Here is a 23,506-nt window from a genome sequence, read left to right as displayed (position 1 = left end):
AGAGACAGACAGACAGACAGACAGACACAAACAGTCAGAGAATAAGCCTTTGCACTGAGTTACACACCCAGACCCTTCATACTTCTTATTTTGAGACAGGGTCTTGTTAAATCACTAATTTGACTAAGCTGGCCTGGAATTTATGATTTTCCTGCCTCAGCCTCCCACAGAGCTACAGTTACAAGCACACACCACCGCATCAGGTAAGATATTTTCATGTTAAAATTTTTTTGTTTCATTTTGGATAGTTTTTCTTTTCTTAGTATGTCTTTGAATATAACAGCCTTTCTGCAAAATTTAATCCCCTGCTATTTCAAACCAGTGTACCTTTCATGTCAAACGTCATAGTTTTATCAAGACATTTGACATTTAGTGCTTCCATTTCTCTACTTAACTTTTTGAACGGATGGAGTATAGTCATAACTGTTTTAATATCTTGGCCTAATTTTAATTTTCTGGCCAGTTCTGAAATTCAGTTTCAATCGTATTTTCCTCCTTTTCTGCATGCCTGATAGTAATCACTGTATGCCAGAAATAACAAGTATTATTTCATTGAACACTAGCGTTTCTTGTACCTTATAAATGTCTGTGAGCTTTGTTCTGAGATGTTCTGAGATTACATTACTTGGTGATTAGACACTTTCAAGTCTTGGTCACATGGCTTGGCAAGCAGGTCAGAGAAGAGTTCAGTCTACAGCTATTCACTCCCTTCCTATAAGGCAAGATTTTGGGGCACTCTCTAATACTCTCCTTGCTCAAACATACTCCTTGTCTGGATGGTGAATCCCACCGTGGCTTTGCCCCAGCTTTGTGGGGGACGCCACTGGACATATCCAGGGCTTTTCTGGGTGCCCTAACTCCTCCAGCATGCTGTCCTGGAGCGGGGTTCTGCCTGGGACCCCTGCCTGTGCTGTGGCCAGGAACCTCTCAAAAACACAGAGGGGACAAGTACAAGGCTGACTTTGGCTGCGTGCTTTCTGTGGGAATCACTGTCTGTCACTGATGTAAAACATCTTGACATAAAACCACAGCTCTACTGACTGGCTTGATTTTAAACAGAGAGACTACATCCAACCCCCACCCTCCATACTGACTGGCAGAAGTTCCGTATTTGGAGTTTTATGCTTCTGTCCTAAAGTTCAGAGCAGATAAACTGGCCATTCCTCTGTAAAATAGGAACTGGAGTTAGGCTAAACATTCTTTCACAGGGGCTGGGAATTTAGCTCAGTGCCCTAAGCGCCTGCCTGGCAAGGGTGAGGTCCCACGTTTGATCCCAGCACTATCAAAAATAAATAAATAAATAAATAAAATAAAAAAGTTTCTTGGGCCAGAGATTTAGCTCAGCAGCACAAGCGCCTGCCTGGCAAAGGCAAGGTCATGAGTTCAATCCCTGGGACCTGGAAAAAAAAATTTTTCTTTTCACAGATGTATAGACTGACAGATTTTTTTTTTCCTGTTAAGAGCAGTTTAGTGACTCTTGTTTTGGTGGTGCTGGGAACTGAACCCCTGGTGTTCTACCACTGACCTGCGTTCCCAGCCTATCTTCAGTCTCTTTTCATGTGAAAGAGCTCCTTGGCACACATCTACACTACATTTATGGAATAATGTCATTATTCTACATATCTGCTGTGTATAAAATGTTATGTTTTTCTATAATTAACATACATAAAATATATTCTTTAATAGAGTAAAAAAAAAGTTGTACAAAGCCAGTAAGTAAAGACCCTCATCTAATCCTTTCCAAATAAAAAGTCATTTTCTCTAACAGATTCATCATTAAAAATTTTTCAGGATCCAAATACTGTACAGATCCAACTTTATGTAAGCACACAAATATTAAAAGGAAACCCAAGTCTTGCTAGGTGTGGTGATACATGCCTGTCAATCGTGCAACTTAAATTCATATCAACTGCTGTCCAAACTCTGGTACCATCTTAACCCATGAATTTAAAAGCTGGACAATTTCCTTCCCAAATCAAAGAAAACATACCAATATGAATGAGATTTATGCAGGACACAAGGACTAAGTAAGTGAAAAGTAAAATTTTCTAATTTCACGATGCAGAGGCTGAGCAGAAGGATCACTGCCAAGCTCCACAGGGAGTCCAAGGCCAGCCTGAGCTACAGAGTAAGCCTGTTTCTTTGTCTCACAAAACCCAAATGCCAAACCAAACCAAACTAGGTCTAACACCAGCGCAGAATGATAAAAGTCTCTTGATTCAGTGAAAATTAGGAAATTTTTCTTTCCACTTACATGGTCCTCATAGCCTGCCTAGTACCATTTGTGTTGGCATGTTTTGGGTTGTAAGATGGTACCAGAGTTTGGGCAACTGTGTAAGTTTCAATTCTTCCCCAGAGGCCTCCTCTGTACTTCATAAAATCTTCTGCAGGTCCTGAAATGTCTTCTTTCAGGTTTTATTACCTTTCCCTGAGGTGATACAAGAATGGCAATATCTTAAGTTATAGGTGTGATGTAAGTTTCCCTGCTCAGCAAATCAGGCTTGCAGAATTAATTCTCTGTCCCTATTTCTGTCCCTATCCCAAGCCTTCAGATGGCCCAGTGGACAGAGAGCAGCAATGTTCTTTTGAAAGGGGCCGTGAAACTGGAAAGTCACAGATGGAGGTGAGGTTGGCGGGGCCACTGGCTCACGGAAACATCTAAGGCAGCTCAATGGGGACCAGAGTTGTAGGAATGAACCATAAAGGGAATGCGACCAGGAAGCAGAGGTGCTAATCCAAGGAAATAGTACAAAGGTTACACAAAACTTCAATCAAGAAGGGAGGCAAGCCAAGGATGGTGGATGCCTGCAATCCTAGCAGCTGGGAGGCTGAGGCAGAGGGTCACAAGTTCAAGCGTAGGCTACCAAGATCCTACCTCAAAAAACTGAAACCAAATCAAACCAGAACAACAAAAGCCAAACCAACCAAATAACAAAAGCAAAACACAAGGAAGGCACACAAAGACTAATACAAGAAGGACCCGATTTAGTGACAGTGTAAACTTGGGCTTGTCATGAACTGTTGGTGGGCACAGCCGTTCTGATCCTGCCAGTCACCCGAGAACATCAAGGCCCAATGGGACCCGACCCGAAGGGCTCCTCTGCAAGACCAGCACCTGCACACAGCTGACGCCTGGTGCGGCCTTTCCTGCCTGCCCCGCAAGCCCTCCTGTGCAGCGAGCTCACCCGGGTTACAGCGGTATCACCGCTGACCCAGATTAGGAAAGCAGTGCCACAGGGCGGTGACAGATGTTTCGGTGGGCAGCATCAAGGACGTTTCTCCCTGAGTATTTAATTTAAAGAGAATGGCTGGCTCGGGGGTCCTGTGCCACCTCTCTGTGGAAGTCACCCAGGTGATCAGCTCACTTGGCCCCCGTGTCACGGCTGGGCTTGCACTCCCCACACACGGACGGGGTCTCCTAGGGGTCAGCAAAGAGGGGGCTGTCTCGTGGTAAAGCCTCACTGTAGCGCCACGCTAATGGTCCAGCTTATGCTTTTCCAAATTCTAACTACCACGGGCTAGCCCAGCTGAACTGTGACCAGTCAGTTCTCAGGTCCATTCATTCATTTGGCACGGGGGGTCGAATTGAGGACCTGGTGCTTGCCAGGCAGGCGCCTGTGTTGCTGAGCTAAATCCCCAGCCCTTGGTACATTTCTTTTCTTTTTTGGTACCGGGGATTGAACTCACTACCTTGCCAGACAGGCGCATATGCCACTGAGTTAAATCCCCAGCCCCATTTCATTTTATTTTATTTTGGTACCACGGATCCAACTCAGGACCACGCCCTTTCAAGGCAGGCACTTATACGGCTGAGCTAAATTCCTCAGCTGCCTCCTCAGGGATTTAAAGTACTAAATATTTTAAATTTCTGTCAAAGCCTTCAACCTCACTCTATAATATCAGTTTTTCTAAACATTTCACTAGGTGAATGTCCCTAAATAAGAGGCAGGCTAAGGTAGAAACAGTTGAAGAAAATCACACATATTTTTATAAGCAACTAAATGCTACATATTTATAGAATAATTTCCTCAAGTGCTCACATTTCCCACATTATATGCTTTATATTCAAGCATATAAAAATTTTAAGAGTTGGGAACTCATTTAAAATAGGGCGGAAAATCACTTGTATTTTCAAAAGATAATTCAGTGTATAGAGTGAAATTTTGCAACTTGCAAACTCTTATTATTTATGGTATTTTTTTTTTCTTTCCTAAAGATAATGGTGAATTTCTTTCTAGAATTCAAACAGCTGGGCACAATCAACTCCTTCTCTACTTCTCAGTTTCCTAAGTTTATATTATATGTCGTTATCCTTTGATCTCATTCACTTTCTTTACTTTTGAAATGCTTACTTTCACAGCTGTCATTATTACATCCTTAAATATTAAGTCTGTTTACTGGAAATTGGACATTATTTTCCCATTATGCTACAAATGCAAAGTTAGAGCACAGAGGAAACGACACTATTTTAACTGCCTTTCTTTTGTGCTTACCCTACAATAAAAATGCAAAACCTTGTTCACTGCCTGCCTGTTAAGCCACTCAAACTGCAGTACAAACTTACGTATTTCTTCCACAACTTGCGGGTCACAATCTTTGTATTTTTCTAGTTCTGCTTTAAGCTGTTCTCTTTGGTCTCGAAGTGAAGAAAGCTCTTTGGCTAGCCTGGTTCGTTCTTCCTAAATTTAAAATAATTTTATGTACCATTAGGACAGACAAAATCCCTTATGTTACAAAGCAAAACACTTTATAAACACTTTATTTTCTATCAGTGATATTTATTAGGCTTTCTACATTAATGTACTATCTGTACAGTTGGCTCTCTGTAGCGACAGATTCAGCATTCACAGATTCAACCAACCATGGATTGAAAACACTCAAAAATAAAACTCACATCTATGCTTAACATATACCCTTTTATTCTTTCCTAAATGACACAGTATGACAACTATATACATGGCATTTATATTTACATTTTATTAGGTATTATAAATAACCTAGAGATGTTCTAAAGCTTTTTTGTTTTTGAGACAGGTCTCACTATGCAGTTCAGGCTGGTCTTGAACTTCCAACGATCCTCCTGTCTCAGCCTCCCAAGTGCTGAGATTACAGGCATGGGCCATCATGCATGACCTAGAGACAGTTTGAAGCTTAAGAGGAGCAAGAAGTGTTGGCACACTACTATAATCCCGGCATGCTGGTAAGCTAAGGCTCAAGTCCAGTGAACCTGTCTTAAGAAAAGGCCTGGGTTTAGCTCTAGGTGAAGGCTCTGGGATTAATCCTCAGTAATGGAGAAAGGTATATGAAGGGGTATGCAAAGGTCATCTGTAAATACTGCCCTGCTAATAAGAGACCGAGGCATCCACACACTGACCCAAAAGGTCCTAAAACCAAGGTCCTCAACCCATCCATGTGGGGCCCGAAGATGACTACAAACACATACGGATGGTGTAGAAACAAGCTCAATGCTTATCTTTCTTTGAAACCTTAAGCATCTTCTATGCATGTAGAAAACTGGGAATAAAGATGTAGAAGGGGATGTTCATCAGCAGATGAGAGGTTAACAGTTACGCCTGAATGAATTCAAAGATGACTGTGTGGCTGTAGACCAGAAAAAGCAATTACACTGCTTTTTGAATAACTTCACAGGATTGTGTTTATTTTTGGAAGGCAGTTCTGCTCGCCACTACACCACCAATGCAGACAACTGTGCTTATTATTGTAAGTAATAGTTTATGGCAATCCTTCTTGAAAAATTGTTCCAGATAATTTTTCAAACTTAAAGGATGATTAATTTTTAATTAAAGACATCAGAATAAACACAATTGTAGCTTGAGGATTATGATCCAATAAACACTCCTTGAATTTTGTAGCTGTAGCTCTCCCTAACAGGTTAAAGTCATAGGACCAGGGGTATTCAACTGATACTTGTGAAACCCAAAACCCAAATCCAAACAAAAATCAAGTGCTGACAAAGATCTGGTACACAGTAAGCCCTATTAAATATTTACACTTTTTAGAGTCTTCTACATTTCTGACACATAAACTGTAAATTATTCACATAGTATTTTGTCATATTTTCTATTTAAATGAGTATTGACTTGTTTCATTTTTAAAAGTGTAACATGTTTTTAAGTATATGAAGATTTTCTACTGTCATCATTACTTTTAGGATGGATTTGTTTTTGTTTTTTGTCTTTTTGACACAGGGTCTTGCTGTGCAGTTCAGGCTGACCTTGGGATCTCTTTGTAGCCCAGGCTGGTCTCAAACTTGAAACATCCTCCTGCCTCAGCCTGAGTGCTGGGATTACAGGAGTGTATCACCACACCCACCTCAAGAATGGATTTATAAAAATACTTTTAAGCTATTGAAAATCAGCATGAACCACTAAGCTTTTCACCATGGTCTCTGCATCCTTTGACTGTAGGAAAAACCTGAGACAAAAATCGAAGCCCTAGTGGTCCAAATGTGACGTAAGATCCTCGTTATCTTGTATTTGTGTATTAAACTTTTCTAATTTGCCATTGGCTGTTCCTTTGGGCTCCAAAGTGAAGAAAAGTTCTCTTTGCTGGCTTTTACAGAAGATAAAGCATACACAGAGCAGCGTGTTTTGAGAAATAAGGGCCAACACAGTTCTCTGCAATGACAGAAATGTTCTAGGGCTGCACTCTAAGTATGTGCCTGCTGAGTATATGAACTGGGGCTTTGGAAACCAAGAAACCAAATTTAATTGCACCTTAATGTAAACAGCTGCATAAGGTTTGTACGTACCATATTAGCACAGCATAGATTTAAAAGTAACCAGGCTATAAGACAGTGACATTGAACCATACAACCTTCAGAGGGAGAAGAGCAGAAGCTAAGGATGGCAGGAGAAGCAGGGGGACAGCTCCCAGACGCTCTGAATCGGTGCCATCAGCAAAGTAACTGAATGCCTTTGTGCCTCTAGTCCCCAAATGTAAGACGCACACAGTAGGTCTCCTTAGAGCGGCAACAGGATTTAATAAATAAGTGAAAAGGATTTAGGAATCCTTTCACGTGGATCATCGTGAGCACCACGTCCCTCCCTGCCAGCTGTTTTTTCAGAAGTGTCACCACATTGCAAGGGACAATTCCTGGTGGAGAGGCAGGTATTTTTGGAAACATACTGGCTGGCAAGATTTCACCTTTTCATGGGCTTTTCCAAATTACTACCTCCCTCTGACAGCCAAAGGTTCCAATTAGCTTTGTTGCTTGGTTTTCCCCTAGCTGTGTTGTTCCGGTGGATGGAATGACACTCAGTGGCTTGGCTGACAACTTCTGGGCAAGCGTACAGCACTGTCTGCAGAAGGTGCGTCTGTAAGTTATTGCCAGCATCAAACAAGAATGAGGGCCAGATAAGGAAGTGATAATTATGACAGTTAGTGAAGAAATTATAACAGATTTGGGCTATGACCCGAATTCAATTTCCCTTAAATATGCTACAGAAAGGACCATTCTCTAAGTCTACCTGCAAGTAGGCTGACCACCAACAAAGCCATCGTAACCCTTGAAATATTCCTTGCTGTAGTGCCACGAGAGTTCAGGTCCCTTTCTTCCACAATCAAGGGATGCAGAGGTCTAGGTGAAAAGCTTAGTGGTTCATGTTGATTTTCAGTATCTTAGAAGTATTTTACAAATCCATCTTGAGGTAATGATGACAGCAGAAAGTGATTTTTAATAATCTTTAACATAATACTTTAAAACACTTTGTACTAAACAAAATAAGTCAGCACTCATTTAAATAGAAAATATTACAAGGTCCAAGGATGCTATGTGGATCATTTATAGTTTATGTGTCAAAAGCTCTTTAAAAATGTAAATATTTAATAGAGCTATATGTAACAGATCATCTCCTAAATGCTTTGCAAATATTAACTAGTTTAATACAGTGAAGTAGATTTTATTATTCCACACTTTACAACCAACGAAATCAAAAACTTCAATTGTCTGACACCTGGGTTTATGATTCAGTGCTCTTCGCGTATGTGTGTATACACATGCATGCATGCACATAGGCACACACTGTGCCCAAGGCTCTCAATCTCCAGCACCCTCTTGGCAAAATCTGGATTCACAACTGGTACCCCCACCAGATCAAAAATTCACGTGCTGGGTCCTCTGCTGTGACAGAGGCACCAGCCTCACGGGAGGCCCAGTGCTCTGCGTGGCTGTTTAGAATTGCCATTATTAAGTATCTACAGGCAAACTTACCGTCTCGTGTCGGCCAATTTTTGCTTTTTCAATGCTTTTCTGTAGGTTTGCATGTTTCTGGCTTCCTTCAGACAACTAGAGAATCAAAAACAAATAAAATGGCTTGCTGAGATGAACTCTGTTGATATGGAGTTTATAAAGACAAAACAGAATTTGTCTTATGCTCAGCTCTGTATTACACATGTTTACACACACATATGCGCTCTCTTCCTCTCTCTCTCTCCCCCTCACACACACACACACACACACACACACACACACACAAATCAGACTAAACCAGGAACTAATTTTTTAATTTGAAAAAACAAAACAAGCAAACATCCAAGGACAATGAGTTATTGGAGTAGACTGAAAAACTTTGGAACATTTTTCTTATCCAAGAAGACAAATGAAGTCTTCAATCTTCTCTTGAAAGTGTTCATTTATTAAGCTTCTCACCTTAGGCAGGGCATGGTGGTGCATGCCTGTAATCTCAGCTCTAGAGCAGACAAGAGGATTGCAAATTGAAAGCCAGCCTAAGCAGTATGGAGATTTAGGAAGACTTGTTTCAAAGTGAGAAATACAAAGGGCTGGAGGCATATGTGGCTAAGAGGTAGGTCACTTGTCTGTAATAGGGAAGACCATGGGTTTGACCTCTAGCACTGCAAAAAAATACATGAAATTCTAATTTATATGAATTCTCTCCTCAAATTTCATTTACCTTTGACTAAACTCTTTCTAAAATGCTAGACTGTTTCTTTTACTTCCCTCCCTCTCTTTCTTCCTTGCCTGTACCAGGGACTAAACTTAGGGAACTCTGCACCAAGCTACACCCCACCCTATTCCCTTTTTTTTTGAGATAGGGTCTCTCTATGCAGTTCAGGCTGGCCTTGATTTCACTTTGTAGCCCAGGCTGGTCTCCAACAAGCAACAATTCTCTTGCCTCAGCCTCCTGAGTGCTAGGATTACAGGCGTGTGCCACCATGCTTGGCAACCCTTTTGTATTTTTAAGACTAAATTGCCCGGGCTGGGCTCAAACTTTTGTTCCTCTTGCGTCAGAGGTCCAGAGTGCAGGGGTTACAATGTGCACCACAAGGCCTAACTTTATCCTCCGTACTGATTTAAAAAAAAAAGAACTGCATACTTCATATACTCCACTCAAAAGAAAAAAACTTTCAGCCTTCTGCCTATTTTATGTAACTTAAAACTCTCAGTTAAAGTATTTTTGTTAACTTAGAAAGTAGACAAATTATATGTGGAAATGGATTAAATAATACTAGCATAAAGAGACTACAGATATGAAACATCCACCAGATGACAAGGTCTGCACCGTGAAAGACGGGCTGAGGTCAGAACTGAATCCCTGTCTTGATTTTATTAATCTCACTTGGGTGTGTGACTACATCCCAGGAAATTCTGAGCAATAAATTCTCTATTTTTGCTATAAACTAGTCAGAAACTCCACTCTTGATCGGATTAGAACCTCCTTAAATTATCTGTTCTACAGCTTCCTCATCTTGAGTTATAAACATTTAGGAAATAAGGAATTTAATGATAGAATGAATTTAATTTCTATTAAGAAATTGAAATTTTATGATATAATTAGTAAAAGAGGTAAAGTGAATAATACTTAGATTTTTGCTCCAAATTAGGAAATCCTTCCTTTAAAAATTTGGTAACTTTACCTTGGTCTTGAGATCCTTACCCTTCCCAATATATATAGAGAATGTTGTAGACTTTCTGTTGCTAGTTCTTTAGTTGCTGACTCTAATACATAGCACAAACCAGATCCATCAGTTATGCCCAGGAGACACCATCACCAAACCAGCTGTATCTCTTTTTGACTGTAACTATTTTCGTAAAATAAATAATCATTAAAAAACAAAACAAAAACTTGATTTAGACTTAAGAGTCAACGTAAGCATTAAAACCCTAAGTTTAGCATGTAGATTTACTTTATAATAACTGTTCCTATTTATAAAAGAAATCCACGCTTAAAAAGTTAATATTCTATCTTGAAGGATTTACCTGAAATATTTTTAAAATGAATGCAACATTTAAACTTAGAAGTAAAGGATTTTTTCCAACTAAAGCACACACATTATTTTATATGAAAAAGGTTTTAAAACAACCAGACAGAGCCAAAAAGGTATTATATAAAATAAAACCAACAGCTGGGAGATATGTATCTTAATCCTACTAATGAAGTGTTTTTCAGGTATTGAATGTCTTATTTATAATTTGAAAGCATTTAAAGAGTTCAAGAATTTCTTAATTCTGAAAATAATTTTACATATTTTGAATGTGAAGTCCTAAATGCATGAGTTGCCATGCACACTTCTTAATAAGAGGGAGGTACAAATGATATTATCAAAGTAAAACCTCCTGCTAATTATCTTAAGTGCTGAAACTGTTTGCTTTGACTCAACAGTGAAAGAGTCTTGGCTCACTGCTTACTTCTTGAGATCTCACCACTGGAAACAATGAAAGCAGCTCTTGTTAGGCGGCTCTTACTATCAGTTTTTCATCTTCACAACTATTAGAAGCACTACTGCTATCATCTCAAATATGCACACAGAATTAAACCAAACCCAGGCCCCTGGCAAAAATGCCGACATTTTGAACCTCAGAGTCTTAGTTTCTCATAGTGTCTCTGGGACAAATAACTGACAACCACAATTTAAAGAAGGGAAGGTTTATTTTAGGTCATAATTTGTAGATGCTTCAACGCATAGTCAACTGACACTGGGGCAGGGGAGAAACACTTCATGACATGGCACAGCAGGCAGGAAGTAGTTAGCCTTCTTTCTTTCCCTTTTTATTCTATCTAGGCTGCAAGTCTATTGGTTGGTGGGTCTTCCTCTTCAATAAATCCCTCATCCACACCCAGAATGATGCTAAACCAAACAGGAGGCTCATTCAGTATCATACTCATGATCCAGTCACTCCCCAAAGTCCCACCTATGAGTACATGAGGTTTTGGGGGGGACAACTAGATATAAACCTATACCCATCACATGTCCCAGTCCCTGAAGTAGTCCCTGAAGTTTGGTGTGTATCAAGGTAACTCAAGAGGCTTGCTAAAATACAGGAGTTTTTGAATAGAAGTAGGATAAGGCCCTAGAATCTGAATTTCTGACATGTTCCCTAGTGATTTCAAATCATGCTGGTTGTAGAACTACTGATGTAAACAGACACATATTTCCTTGCAGTAACAAATCCAACTAAAATACACATGATACTAATATGTGGGAAACTAGTTCATTAAGTTAAAAATGAATAATAAATAGTGTAGCCTAAACTGGTGCAGTAATATTTCTATTTAGAAATACACAAAAATCTACATTTGCAAAAATAAAAATGAGGTGGTTCCCTGTTTTATTTTATTTATTTATTTATTTAGGTACTGGGGATTGAACTCACAACCTCCCGCTTGCAGGCAGGTGCTTAATGCACTGAGCTAAATCCCCAGCCCTCTCCTTGCGTTTTACAAAGGTATGCACCATAGGGCTTTTTTTGTTTTTTGGGTTTTTTTTTTTGGGTACTGGGGATGGTGCTTTCATTAAAAATGTAAATTTTGAAGGGTGAGGAGCTAAATTCCTGGCCCTACCATAGAGCTTTGAAGACCAAACTTTTCTGGCAGAGTTCTATAATATGAAACCAGAACCAACAATATACCAGCATCAGTAAGTCCATTCCCAACTTTCACTAAGCAAATAGTAATTTTTCAAAATCTAGTAACTCAGAAAAGCAGCAGCTGCGAAACAACAAAAACTACTTATAATCAGTAAAAACCAGGATTTCACCTTTAGATTTGGGATCTGACACCATGCTTCTCTTTGAATGCATTCCAGGCCACCTATTCCAGACATTCATGGTGGAGAAACACAATGCCCATCTTTTCTAAAGGGTAATTCACTGCCTGGAGAAACTGCCTATTCATAAAAGAAACAGAAAGGTTGATTTGAGCTGGCTGTGTTAGATTTCCCATTTGCTCTTTTTTTAGAAATAAAGAAATTTCAAAGCATCAGGGAGAGAACACCAGGTTTTCATAGGACGGGAAGGCTATTAAAGGACAGAGAATGAGGAAGACAGTGACGGCTAGAACAACTATGCTGGTCACCCTTTATTAAAATTAATTATTACATTATAGAAAAGCAGGGTCTATAGTTGTCTATGCTTAAAAAGAATTTGCTTTATATTTTTATATAAAGTTTTGTTAGAACATCTACAACTTCAAAATTTACATTTTTAATGAAAGGCAACATTCTAACTAGGAACTGATCAGAAACAATGAATGCTCTAAAGATACCCTTGCACCAAAAGATGGGAACGATATAGTTACCTCCAAATGAAGAGAAATGCTGTCAGTGTTTCACAGTACGGATGTGTTACAATTATGCAGTCAAAAGAATTGTGTTAAAAAAACTTATAATGACATTGAAAGGTTCTCATAGCCAAGTTCTTAAAAAGCTGGAAACAAAACTGTGACCCAGTGAGAACTTGTCTACGACAAAGAAAAAACTCAAAAACCAATACCAACAAAACTGCAAGAAAACACACAAAATTTCTGAATTATATACATACTTTCTAAGTTTTAAAAAATGTAATAAGCATATATAATTATTTCAAAAACACTTGTAAGTAATATGTAAGTATATTCTCAAAAGATTAAAATACAAACATATTTTTAAAGACTTGAGCCATGCAGGAGCATGTAAGAAAAATCCCCTCTGCTTCTTCAGTTCTGTGCTCCCTCCACAACCCCTTCCAGAAATGACTCCAGCAAAACCTCTGTATGTGTCCTTCTGCCTTGTTTTTTTGTGTCCCTGTCAGGTCCAGGTGAGTATGGATAACATTTCAAGGCACACATGAGACGATCCTTTATGTAATGACTTGTGATTTTCCATTTCCAGAGAAAGTTCCATGTCTGCACAGCTATCTCTACCTCATTCTCTAAATACAAAAACAACAAAACTTCATTTTTAGAGTGGTTTTAGGTTCATAGCAAAATTATGCACAAGATATATAAAGGTTTCCCATATACCCCTGACCCCACATATACACAGCCTCCCCAGCTGTCAAGATCCTGCACCGAACTGCATGTGTTACCATTTGTGAGCCCACACTGAGGATGTTATCTAGCCCATAGCGCATCCCAGGGTTTGTCCTTTGTGCTGTTCACTGCATGGATTCTGACAAAAGTACCCTTCATCACTGGATCATACGCAAGAGTTTCGGGGCCCTAAAAATCTTGTGTGCTCCGTCCTCTTAACCCTTCAAGCCCCAGCAACCACTGATCTACTGTCTCCACTGCTTTGCCTTTTCTGGGAGGAACACTTGTAACCCTGCAACACATCACTCCTTTCACCCTGGCTTCTTCACTGAGCAGTACGCACTTAGTTTCCCCGATGACCCCACATTGAGACTTGTGCTAAACTGAAAATGTTAGAGATTATTTGTGAGGTGAACCCATATATACATAGCTTTGAAAAATACAGGAATTAACAAAAGTTAAAACTGTGGTTGTCTATTTCTCAGTTACAATGTAGGAAAGTTATGGTTATAAATAAACAGTGGGAAATGTAAATAAGCCCCAAATCTGAATCTGATGAGAGGCAGGTCTGGTCATTTATGTCAAATAAGAGCTGTGTGCTTTTTTTTTTTTTTTTTAACAAAAGAGCACACAACTAAAGAATTATTTTTTAAACTTGTAAATTCATAGAGCAGCCAGGGATGTTACTGATACCGAAATATACTGATATATTTCTTATATAATACTGATATACTTCTGGGAGTAAAACAGGCCAAATAACTTGAAATGAAAGTTATTCCAGGAAATCAAAAACATACATGATCTTGACATTGCCACCACGTGGTGGCATGGCATCCACATGTAGGTCTAGTGTTTTGTGGAATAAATCCTTTCCGGTTGGCTGACTGGCAGGAGGAATGAGCATCAACCTGTATCTCCCATGGACCACAGAGGAGTGTTTGGGGACGGAAGAGGGAATTCTATCGCTAGTCTAGGGTCGACTTTTCAACCTTATCCACCATCAAGCTCCAACAGTAAAAGAGGATAATTCCTAGGGCATTTTTGAAAGCTATCTCTACAAAAGCAGAATATATATATTCTGCCTTAATGTTCTATCACAGAAATTTATGAGTATGCACAGTTGTAATAGTAACTACCTTAATTTTTTATTCTAATTTCTTACCAATAAAATTTATATTGTCTATGTCCCTCTCACACCTCAAATTTTGAGTCAATCTTGAAGAAACTTGTTAAATGTATATTTAATTCTTGATTTTCCAGGCCAACAGAGAGAAGCAATGAAAGCATGCAGTTTGAAGGACAGAACTTGTTTTGTGGGGGGAGTAGACACAGTCTTGCCAGGCAGACCTCACAGTCCTGTCTCAGCCTCTTAGTAGATGGGTGACAGGCACAAGCCATGGCATCGAGCTAAAGGCATGACTTTTAAAAACAGGTAGCTATCTATCACCTGGCAGGCCCTGAATTCTCTGCCCATCCCTGACTTGGAAATGAACCCAGGTCCTTCACGCTGAACGATACCCCAACCCTGTTTTATTTTTAGCCAGGCTCGGTTCGAACTTGCAATCTTCCTGCCCCAGGCCTGTGATTACAATGTGCACCGCCACTCCTGGTTTCTTTCATTCTTAACAGAATTCTCCATCTGTGCTCAAATTAAGAGCTGTAATATGCTCAGACAGCATGGGTCCCTTCATAGATCATGAACCATGTTCACTTAGCTCCTCCCAGTGTGAGCACTGGAAGAGCAACTCCAACTCAACTCAGGGAAAAATAAAGGCAGTTCTGCCTGGCCACAGTAATATTGTAGGATTTCTCCCTTGGATTAAAAAAAAAAAAAAAATAGAAGATTTACAAGAACAACTCCATCTTTCTTCCCGCTTTGGAGGCGGTGTCAGGGGAGGACATAGTAGCTGCAGTAACTACTTACATTAAGAAAAGGAAAGGCCAAAGAAAGTCACAGATGCCAGCCTAAACCTCTGATGTCAGCGTGCAGCAGGATTAAGCAATCCTGAGAAGGCTACCTCCATCCTTCTTGTTATATCACACAGGAAATTCTTCTTACTTCAGCCAAGCTGGTCTATATTTGTTATTTGTGGCTAAAAATCATCCTGATCTGTGTGTGTGTGTGTGTGTGTGTGTGTCTAAAGAAAAGACATGTCAGCAGTATTTAGTACTAGATGATAGGCTTACAGGCAATCACATTTTCTCATTGTGATCAATGGAGAATAAATTTTAAATTAAAATATAAATTCAATATTCTAAAATATTAAAAGAATATGTTGTTTTGTGGCTTTAAAAGTTCTCGCTTGCTAATGTCTTGTTAGGCATTAAGTCTGAAGTAAACTAAATGGATGAGAGAACAGATGCATGATCTATACTGGAGACACTACACACACTAACAAAAAGTTGACTGCTACATTTAAGTCCCTGGTAAGAAGTAGCTGTTAAGGACAAGGAACATGAACAGGGCTCTGTGAGAAACAGCCCTGGTTTAAAGAACAGCTGACAACAGCAGACTTGCACGTGTTGTATGTGATCTGCCAACTATGAGATGATCCTTTGATGACAAATGTTTCATGTGTGGCGAGAGGTGGGCCTCGTGGGAAATGGTCACTGGAGTGAGACTTGGAGGATGTATTCCCATCCCCAGCACCTGCTTTCTCCTCTGATTCCTGACCACCACGTGGTGAGCAACTTTCCACCTGAGATCTGCCATACGGTTTCTGCCTTGGAGGCAGCAGACGATGGACTAAAGCTACCAGAACCGTGAGCCATAATAAGCATCTCCTCTTTTAAGTTGTGGGTGTTTTATATTTTGTCCCAGGGACAGGAAAGTGACTTCCACACAGCACAAAGACGTATTAGACTATGTTGAGAAGCAGATCGAAGACTTCCCAGAAGAGATTTTTGAAATAGATCTTTATGGGTTTCTGGTTAATGGATAGACTGGAATTTGTCAGTTAAACAAGTAGAAAGAACACATCAGATACAACACGTAAAGATGCAGAGAAATAAAGTGAAAGGTTCTTAGGAAATCTGTAAACAGTACGGTATGATGATGTACAAGGTTAGAAAAGAAGCAACAGTAGGTTATTAGGTTGGCAGAGGCAAAAGCTAGGTCACAAAGTCTTAAACCCAGTCTGAAAAATCTGGACTTTATTGGAAAATTATTTAAAGCCATTAAAGATAACTGATACAGCAGATTAGAGAAAGTGAATGTTGCAGACAGGGAGACTAGTGAAAATACGGATTCAAAATTCTAGGCTAGTAGCAGTGGGAGTGAAGAGGTACAGAGTGATCTGAGAGACATCAGGATGTAGAATAAACAAACTTTTGGAACCAAATGGACAAAGGGAAAAGAGAAAGATGATCTAGTGTAACTTCCAGCTTTCAGGTGACTAAGTGATCATGATTTCAGAACCCAGGAGACACAGAAGAGCACTTCTTGCTAAAGAGCTGAGTTCTGAACACAGAGCACAAATTGCCTGTCAGTCATTCGTAAGAGATGTCCAGTAGGTGGCTGAATACGTGCTGTGAAGCTCAGCCCACAGGCATAGGCAGGAGAAAAACCATCGAACTGGGAAATTATGAGTAGGGAGCTGGGGAGCCATAAGAGATAAAAATAAACAGGGAGGATGCACAGGGCAGTGGGGTCCAGCTGGAGACCTGCAGCATGACAAAGGTGCTCACCGGGACCTGAACTGTGACTTTTGTGATTTCAAAAAGTTCTACAGAAAACATACATGTATTTAATGTGGGACCACAGAGGCTTAAAGAGATCATAGATGAATGGCAGAAGAAAAATGAGATTCTAGTTTAAAAAAAAAAAAAAAACAACAACTAATCCTTCTTTACAATTAGGGAGAATGGGTTATTGTTTTTAAACATTAGATTTATATCAACTCAGTAGGTTAAATTTTTTATTTTATACTAATTTTGAAAAGCTCTCCAATTCAAAAAAACAATCATGTGAAATGAAATGAGGGGCCGGGGATTTAGCTCAGTGGCAAAAGCACCTGCCTTGCAAGCAGCAGGTCGTGAGTTCGATCCCCGGTACTGATAAAAAAGAAAGAAACGAGACTGAAACTAGGGATTTATGAATCTTAAAACAGGGCCTTGAAAATCGTTTGGAATACACCAGAATAGGGTTGTTACTGAAATGCAAGTGAAATTTAAGAACTATCACTAAGGGTAACTGATAATCATGTGTGATGGATCACACAGAAGGTGAGAACTGGACTTAACCGTTCAGGATGAGGATGGTAGTAACAGAACTAGGAAGCTTTCTGCTTCCTCAAAAAGATGTTCCCTCACTATCTTAAATCTGTAACTCATCCCCAATCCAATAGCACTTTCTCTTTTATTTCTATTTTTCCTCCACGTGCCTTTTCTTTCTATACACCCTCTTTTTCTCTATACAATCATTCAACACCTAGTTTAGGAAGCAATGATGCTCACTGTTTGATGTCTGCCTCCTCCGCTCATGTGTAAGCTCCTCAGGGTTAAGGCGCCACTGATGTCTGCCTGTTTTACCCACTGGTGCGTGTCCCACACTACAAAACCAGTCCTTGTCCAAAAGGGGAAGCTCAATAAATATCTGCTGCATGAGTAAGTAGATGAGTCACAGTAGACAAGAGCCTGCCAGCGGTGGAGCTAATTTTTCAATGCGATATCTGAGGATAACTCAAACTCAGATACTGGATGGATCCAGAGGAAACAGAGATAATGAAGAAGCCAACAGAGAGCACACAGCCTCGCCACTGGTATAACCAAATACTTCACGTGTGAGTGCCCTTTCTAAAGAAAAGAACATGGAGAGTGGGAGAATAAAGGGAGTTCTTCAAAGAATAAAATTAGAAAAGCAAAAATCTGATGGTCTCACACTTTTAAGCAGGAAGAGGGTCACCTGAGCGCACGAATTTGAGAACAACCTAGGAAACATAGATAGATCTTGTCCTCAAAACAACATCTATAAACAAAACACAAAAGGAAATGAAAATTTGCCATCAACTGTCCTTTCAAGATATCAACTTATTTATTTATTTTGAGGCAGGATCTCACTACTGGAGCAGGCTGGTCTCAAACTCATGGTGATCCTCCTGCCTCAATCTCCTAAGAGCTGGGGTTACAGGCATGCACTACGCCATACGGCCAAAATATCAATTAAAAAAATAAAAAGTCCTCAATGGGTGAGGTAGCCCATGCCTGTGATCCCAGAACTCGGACGCTGAAGTAGGAGGATCATAAGTTTGAGAGCAGCCTGGGTAACTTAATGAGACCCTATCTCAAACTAAAAACTAAGAAAGAGGGGGCTGGGGGTTTAGCTCAGTGGCATAAGCACCTGCCTTACAAGCAGGCAGTCGTGAGTTCAATCCCTGGTACCGATAAAAACGAAACCCTCCCCCCCCCAAAAAAAAAAACCTAAGAAAGACCTGAGGATATAGCATAGTATGAAGGTCCTGGGTCTAGTCCCTGTGAGACAAATGAACATTCATTCTTGTGTGGAAGAAATACTAAAAAATGTCAGGAATAGAATCCTTAACATTTCAGTAGCAACATACTATGCTCTCCTGCCTTTTTCTTTGCTTTTCCTCTTCTTTTGCCTAGGGATGAAGCCATGGCCTTCACACTGAGCAGCACCTTCTTGTCTCATATGTTCAGTTTTCAGACAGTGTTTCATAAGCCAGTTAGGTGCCCAGGCTGGACTCAAATGTGTGACTCTCTTGCCTCAGCCTTCCAGAGGGCTGGGATGACAGGTTCGTGACACATTTGGCTGATTCTTAATTCTTATTGGTAATTACCTGAAAGGATGTTTGCCCAATTCAATAAATATTGAAAAAATTGAGAAAAACAGGTTTGATTTCAACAGATCACTTTTCAAAGTTTTATTTCCTAAGAAAAGCCCATTTTGTAACACTAGGTATAACTGCAGAAGTATATAATAAGGCAATTATGCTACCAGGGGCTGAGCTTCCGGCTCACTTCAGAGAAACAGTGGAATCCTATTTCCTGAAGAAAGCACCTGAGTGCTTCAGAAAAGAAGACGCACACATAAACATAATTGAAAGCTGTACTGTTACAAAAATAATGCTTTACCTGAACCTAACCTGACGATCCTAACTAAAAAACAAGCAATAGCTCTTAAAAAATTTTCATCCTCACAGCTTCTTTTGTATTTCTTTCCCTTTCTGTCTTTAAGACCAACAAATCACAACGGCATCGAGCCAGAGTCGAGGAGGTTCCCTAACTGCCAGGGTACTCGCCGTCCCAGCACATGCTTCTCCAGGGACTCAGGAATTTGGTCACAGAGTAGTGGAATTCCAGTTACCTGGACAATGAAGCCTATTTCCCAGAGAAAACTCTGCCTCTGCAGGCCTCATTGAATTGGTGAATATTTTGCTGTTATTTTGTTTTGGTCTTTTTGAGACAGCGTCTCTCTATGCAGTTCAGGCTGGCCTTGAGCTCACTTTGTAGCCCAGGCTGGTCTTGAACTTGCAACAATCCTCTTGCCTCAGCCTCCCAGGTGCTGGAATTACAGGAGTGCGCCACCAAACCTGGCATAAATTGGTGACTATTTTAACTATGAATAAATATGTTCTGAACAATATTAAGAATCATAAAGAAAAAATGAATTATAAGTTAGAGACCATATACTTAACTATTGCTTTGAGATGATGTATTAGAATAAAATGGCATCTTTGATCAAGAAGAAAGTTTCAATGCTATAACCAAAATCTCCAAAATAAATCACGTTTTGGCTCCTAAAAAAGCCAATCTCAGGTGGTCCCTATTTACTGTAGTATAATTGTACATTAATGAAAACATATTTGTACAGCAAACTAGAAAAAAATTACATGACAATTAGCTAAATATTTCCATATTTTAAGGAAAAATAAAAACACAGATATTGTCCAATGCTTTCTAAACTCAACAATTTTTTTAAACTCAACAATTTTGCTATCAGTGCTGCAATTAAAGGGAAGAAAACCCCAAAGAGAAAGCATTGTTTTTGTTCTAACCTATGCATTCATAGAGAACAAGTCACTGAACCTCCTCCTATCCACCAACATGCTGCAGTTATGTGCGAACTTTCATAAAACAGCACCCTATTTTTACCATGTGCCTGCGGCCAGCTCTCCTCTGACTCAGTCACCCATTTCTGATACACTTCCTCCCTCACTAGTTTCCACTTCCACTTCCCCTCAGGTAGCTTCAGAAAACAAGACTTAAGCCAACGTTTACTGGTGGAAAGGCAGGCACCCCAGCAACTCCCCCTGCTCCTCTCACTAGGGCGGACAGGGGAGCTGCTCGTGACCCTGATGGAAAGGTCAAGAGAACCGAGAAGATGCCCCCTGCTACCACCAAGTCAGCACCCATGGACACTGGGCTCAAACTGTGTTTGAGAAAAACAGCCTCCCAGCTCCCATTTGTGTGAGCGTTAATCAGAAATCCCATGGCTTGCAGACAAACGCAGTCCAGCTGGGGCTGTAGCTCAGCAGTAGAGGTTTGCCTACCATCTAAGAAGGCCCTAGGTTTCATCTCCAGCAAAAGAAAAAGAAAATTAAAGGTTTTTTTTGCCCTTTAAAGCCATTAATTTATGTGAAAAGTCTTCAGAAATGCATTTGTGTCACAGCTAAATAGGCTGGCTTAACAACTATTTTTTTCAACCTAATCCAAATATTTTAGTTTGCAGAAACAAATTACTACAGATCAATTTATTCTTAGAAAATGAATAATATCTTACATATATAGGGGGAAATAGTTTTTGCTTAAAAATAGAATGTAATAACACTATTTTAAAAATTTATACCCTATTGTCTTATGCAATCAGGCCAGGAAGAAAGCATAAGTATTCTGGTAGTAAAATTTCAGCCTTCCCTGTTTGACGTATATGAAAAAAATCTAACCAATCACTAAAACACCTTCAAAATAATATGGCCTTAATCTAGTTTCCAACTTGATTTTTCCATTACTGTATAGAAAAACTGCTATTTTCTGAGATGGTAAAATACCTAGGACAGAGCAGATACTTGTGTATGCGTTCGGACTGAACGAGTAAAATTCAGCTTCTGCAGCCTGGGAGAAGTGCTGATCTAGCTGGGGCCATCACTGCGCAGGGTCCCTACAGTACCAAGCACTGAAGCACATTACTTCATTTTCACCACAACCCAGAGGAGCAGGTGGAGCTTCTCTTCTCAAACCGGGAAATGGAGACTTTAAAAAGGTCAAGAAAAACTTCCAAGAGTCTATCGCTGGATGAGAAGCAAAGCTGTGATTATTTCTGAGTGTGGAAAGCAGGAGGTACAGGAGCTATGGACTCTGATTTGACTTCACACTTGCAAGCAGGTGTGTCAGATTAGGCTCTGACTTCTGCCATGGAAGAGGGAGGGGAGACAAGGCATGTTATCAAAATACTCTGGATGTCAACTCTCAGATAGGTGGAAAGAGAGATATATATACCTCCTAGGTGGGCCTTGAACTTGAGAAAATCCTCTTGCCTCAGGTTCCCAAGTGCTGGGATTGTGCGTGTGTGCCACCACGCCCAGCTAATGAGATAGGAGTATCTTGACAGAAACTAATTCACAGGATGTCCATGGAAATTTGATTCAGGCTGTCCCACCACTTTCATAAGCATGTACCTAGAGACTCACAGTAGCAGAAATTAGAAAGTCCTATTCTTCAGTTATTCAGAATTTTTAAAAAACAAAATACAATTTTTAGTTACTAGCAAGAAATTCTTATTTGTATTAAAATATGCTAAGTATCCTCATTTTCTAAGTAGAGATTACAAAAACCGCACATTTGGCTTTTCTCAAAGGCAAACAATTTCTTTGACTGAATAATGTCAACCAAGAAATGTGTAATTTGAAACTTTCGTACCCAAATTCAAGCATAAGTAATTGTCTAGAAGAAGGGTAAGTACTCAAAAGCTCAGTCATTATTTTTTGAATAACGAAAATAAAGTTTTTATTCTTAATTAAAAACTAACTGAAGGCAGGTGTGGTAGTTCATGCTTGTAATCCCAACACTCTGGAGGCCGAGGCAGGAGGATCACTGTGAGTATGAGGCCAGCCTCAGCAACATAGTGAGTTCAAAGTCAGTCTGAACTATATAGGGAGGCCCTGTATCAATCAAATAAATAATTGAGATAAATGGCAAATTTAACAATATTGTTAAATATAAATATAAATATGAATACCCTATTTAAAAGGCAGAAACTGTCAGGTTACATAAAAAAGCTATACTCAACTGTGTGTTCCCTATAAGAAACATGTAATACATGTAATACAAAATAAGATTAAAATTAAACAGAAGTAGGGGCATTTAGCTCAGTGGCTCAAGCACTTGCCCAGTGCAAGGTTGTGAGTTGGATCTCTGGTACAAAAATAAAAAGTTAAACAGAAGTAAACGATGCGCCAAGTTAATCAAAAGAAAGAGCCCCTGTACTGTTGGTTCACTGTAGCCATTCCACCTATCATGATTCATTCAACCACTGGCTGCAAATGTTCAGTAGAAACAAAAAGATCTGTACAGAACATGTGTGGACTTTTAAATCTTTGTTATTATTCATTAAACAATACAATGTAACAACTATTTAAAAAAGCATTTGTATTGCATAAGTATTACAAGTAGTCTCTACATGACTCATAGCCTACAGGAGGATGTGTGCAGGTTACCTGCAAATACTACATAATTTTACATATACTGCAAATACTACATAATTTTTAAGGGACTTGAATGCAGCAGGTTTTTATATGTTATAGTTTGTGTCTGGATGTCTCCCTAAACCTTGTGCAATCATGGGGAATGCTTCTAGAATTTATGATTGAAGTACCCTACATATAAGGAGGGAAAGCATATTGTCTCTGCGATTCTCCCCTTTTTGCTCTTGCTGTTTTCCGTTGTCATGAACTGTTATCCTCTGCCATGTGCCACTCTGCCTTGGAGCCAGCTGAGTATGGACTGAAACTTTCACAAACTATGAGCTAAATAAACCTTTTCTGTCCCCAGTTTTGGGTGTTGGGTATTTTGTCTTGGCAATAAGAGAAAATTTACCAAGACAGAATTTGGTACCAGAGAAGTGGGGTTGTTGCTGTAACTATACCTGACCATGTGGTTCAACAGCCTTTGGGAATGGCTTTTGGGAAGAGTATAGAAAGATTCAGAGATGTCACTTGAAAGAGTAGTGCTGGAATGCTTTAGGCTGTTATGTATGAGTGATTCTGGTGAGAGCTCAGGAA

The 23,506-nt window shown here is 39.7% G+C and overlaps 1 protein-coding gene across 2 annotated transcripts in view; it reads right to left on the bottom strand.

The window, feature by feature from the left end:
- Mnd1 (meiotic nuclear divisions 1) overlaps nt 1-23,506 on the bottom strand; it is a 50,549-nt gene that overhangs the window by 9,290 nt on the left and 17,753 nt on the right. For both annotated transcript variants that reach the window (XM_063260863.1, XM_063260862.1), the window contains exons 5-6: nt 8,234-8,308; nt 4,565-4,679 (exon numbers count right to left, since the gene is read on the bottom strand). In XM_063260863.1, coding sequence (XP_063116933.1) covers nt 4,565-4,679; nt 8,234-8,308 — 190 coding nt within the window. The remainder of the gene's footprint in view (nt 1-4,564; nt 4,680-8,233; nt 8,309-23,506) is intronic.

Source organism: Cavia porcellus, unplaced genomic scaffold (genome assembly GCF_034190915.1).
Source record: "Cavia porcellus strain 051 isolate PalLab524CR breed Dunkin Hartley unplaced genomic scaffold, mCavPor4.1 scaffold_14, whole genome shotgun sequence".
Classification (NCBI taxonomy): domain Eukaryota; kingdom Metazoa; phylum Chordata; class Mammalia; order Rodentia; family Caviidae; genus Cavia; species Cavia porcellus.
This window is presented reverse-complemented; position numbering and strand designations above follow the sequence as displayed.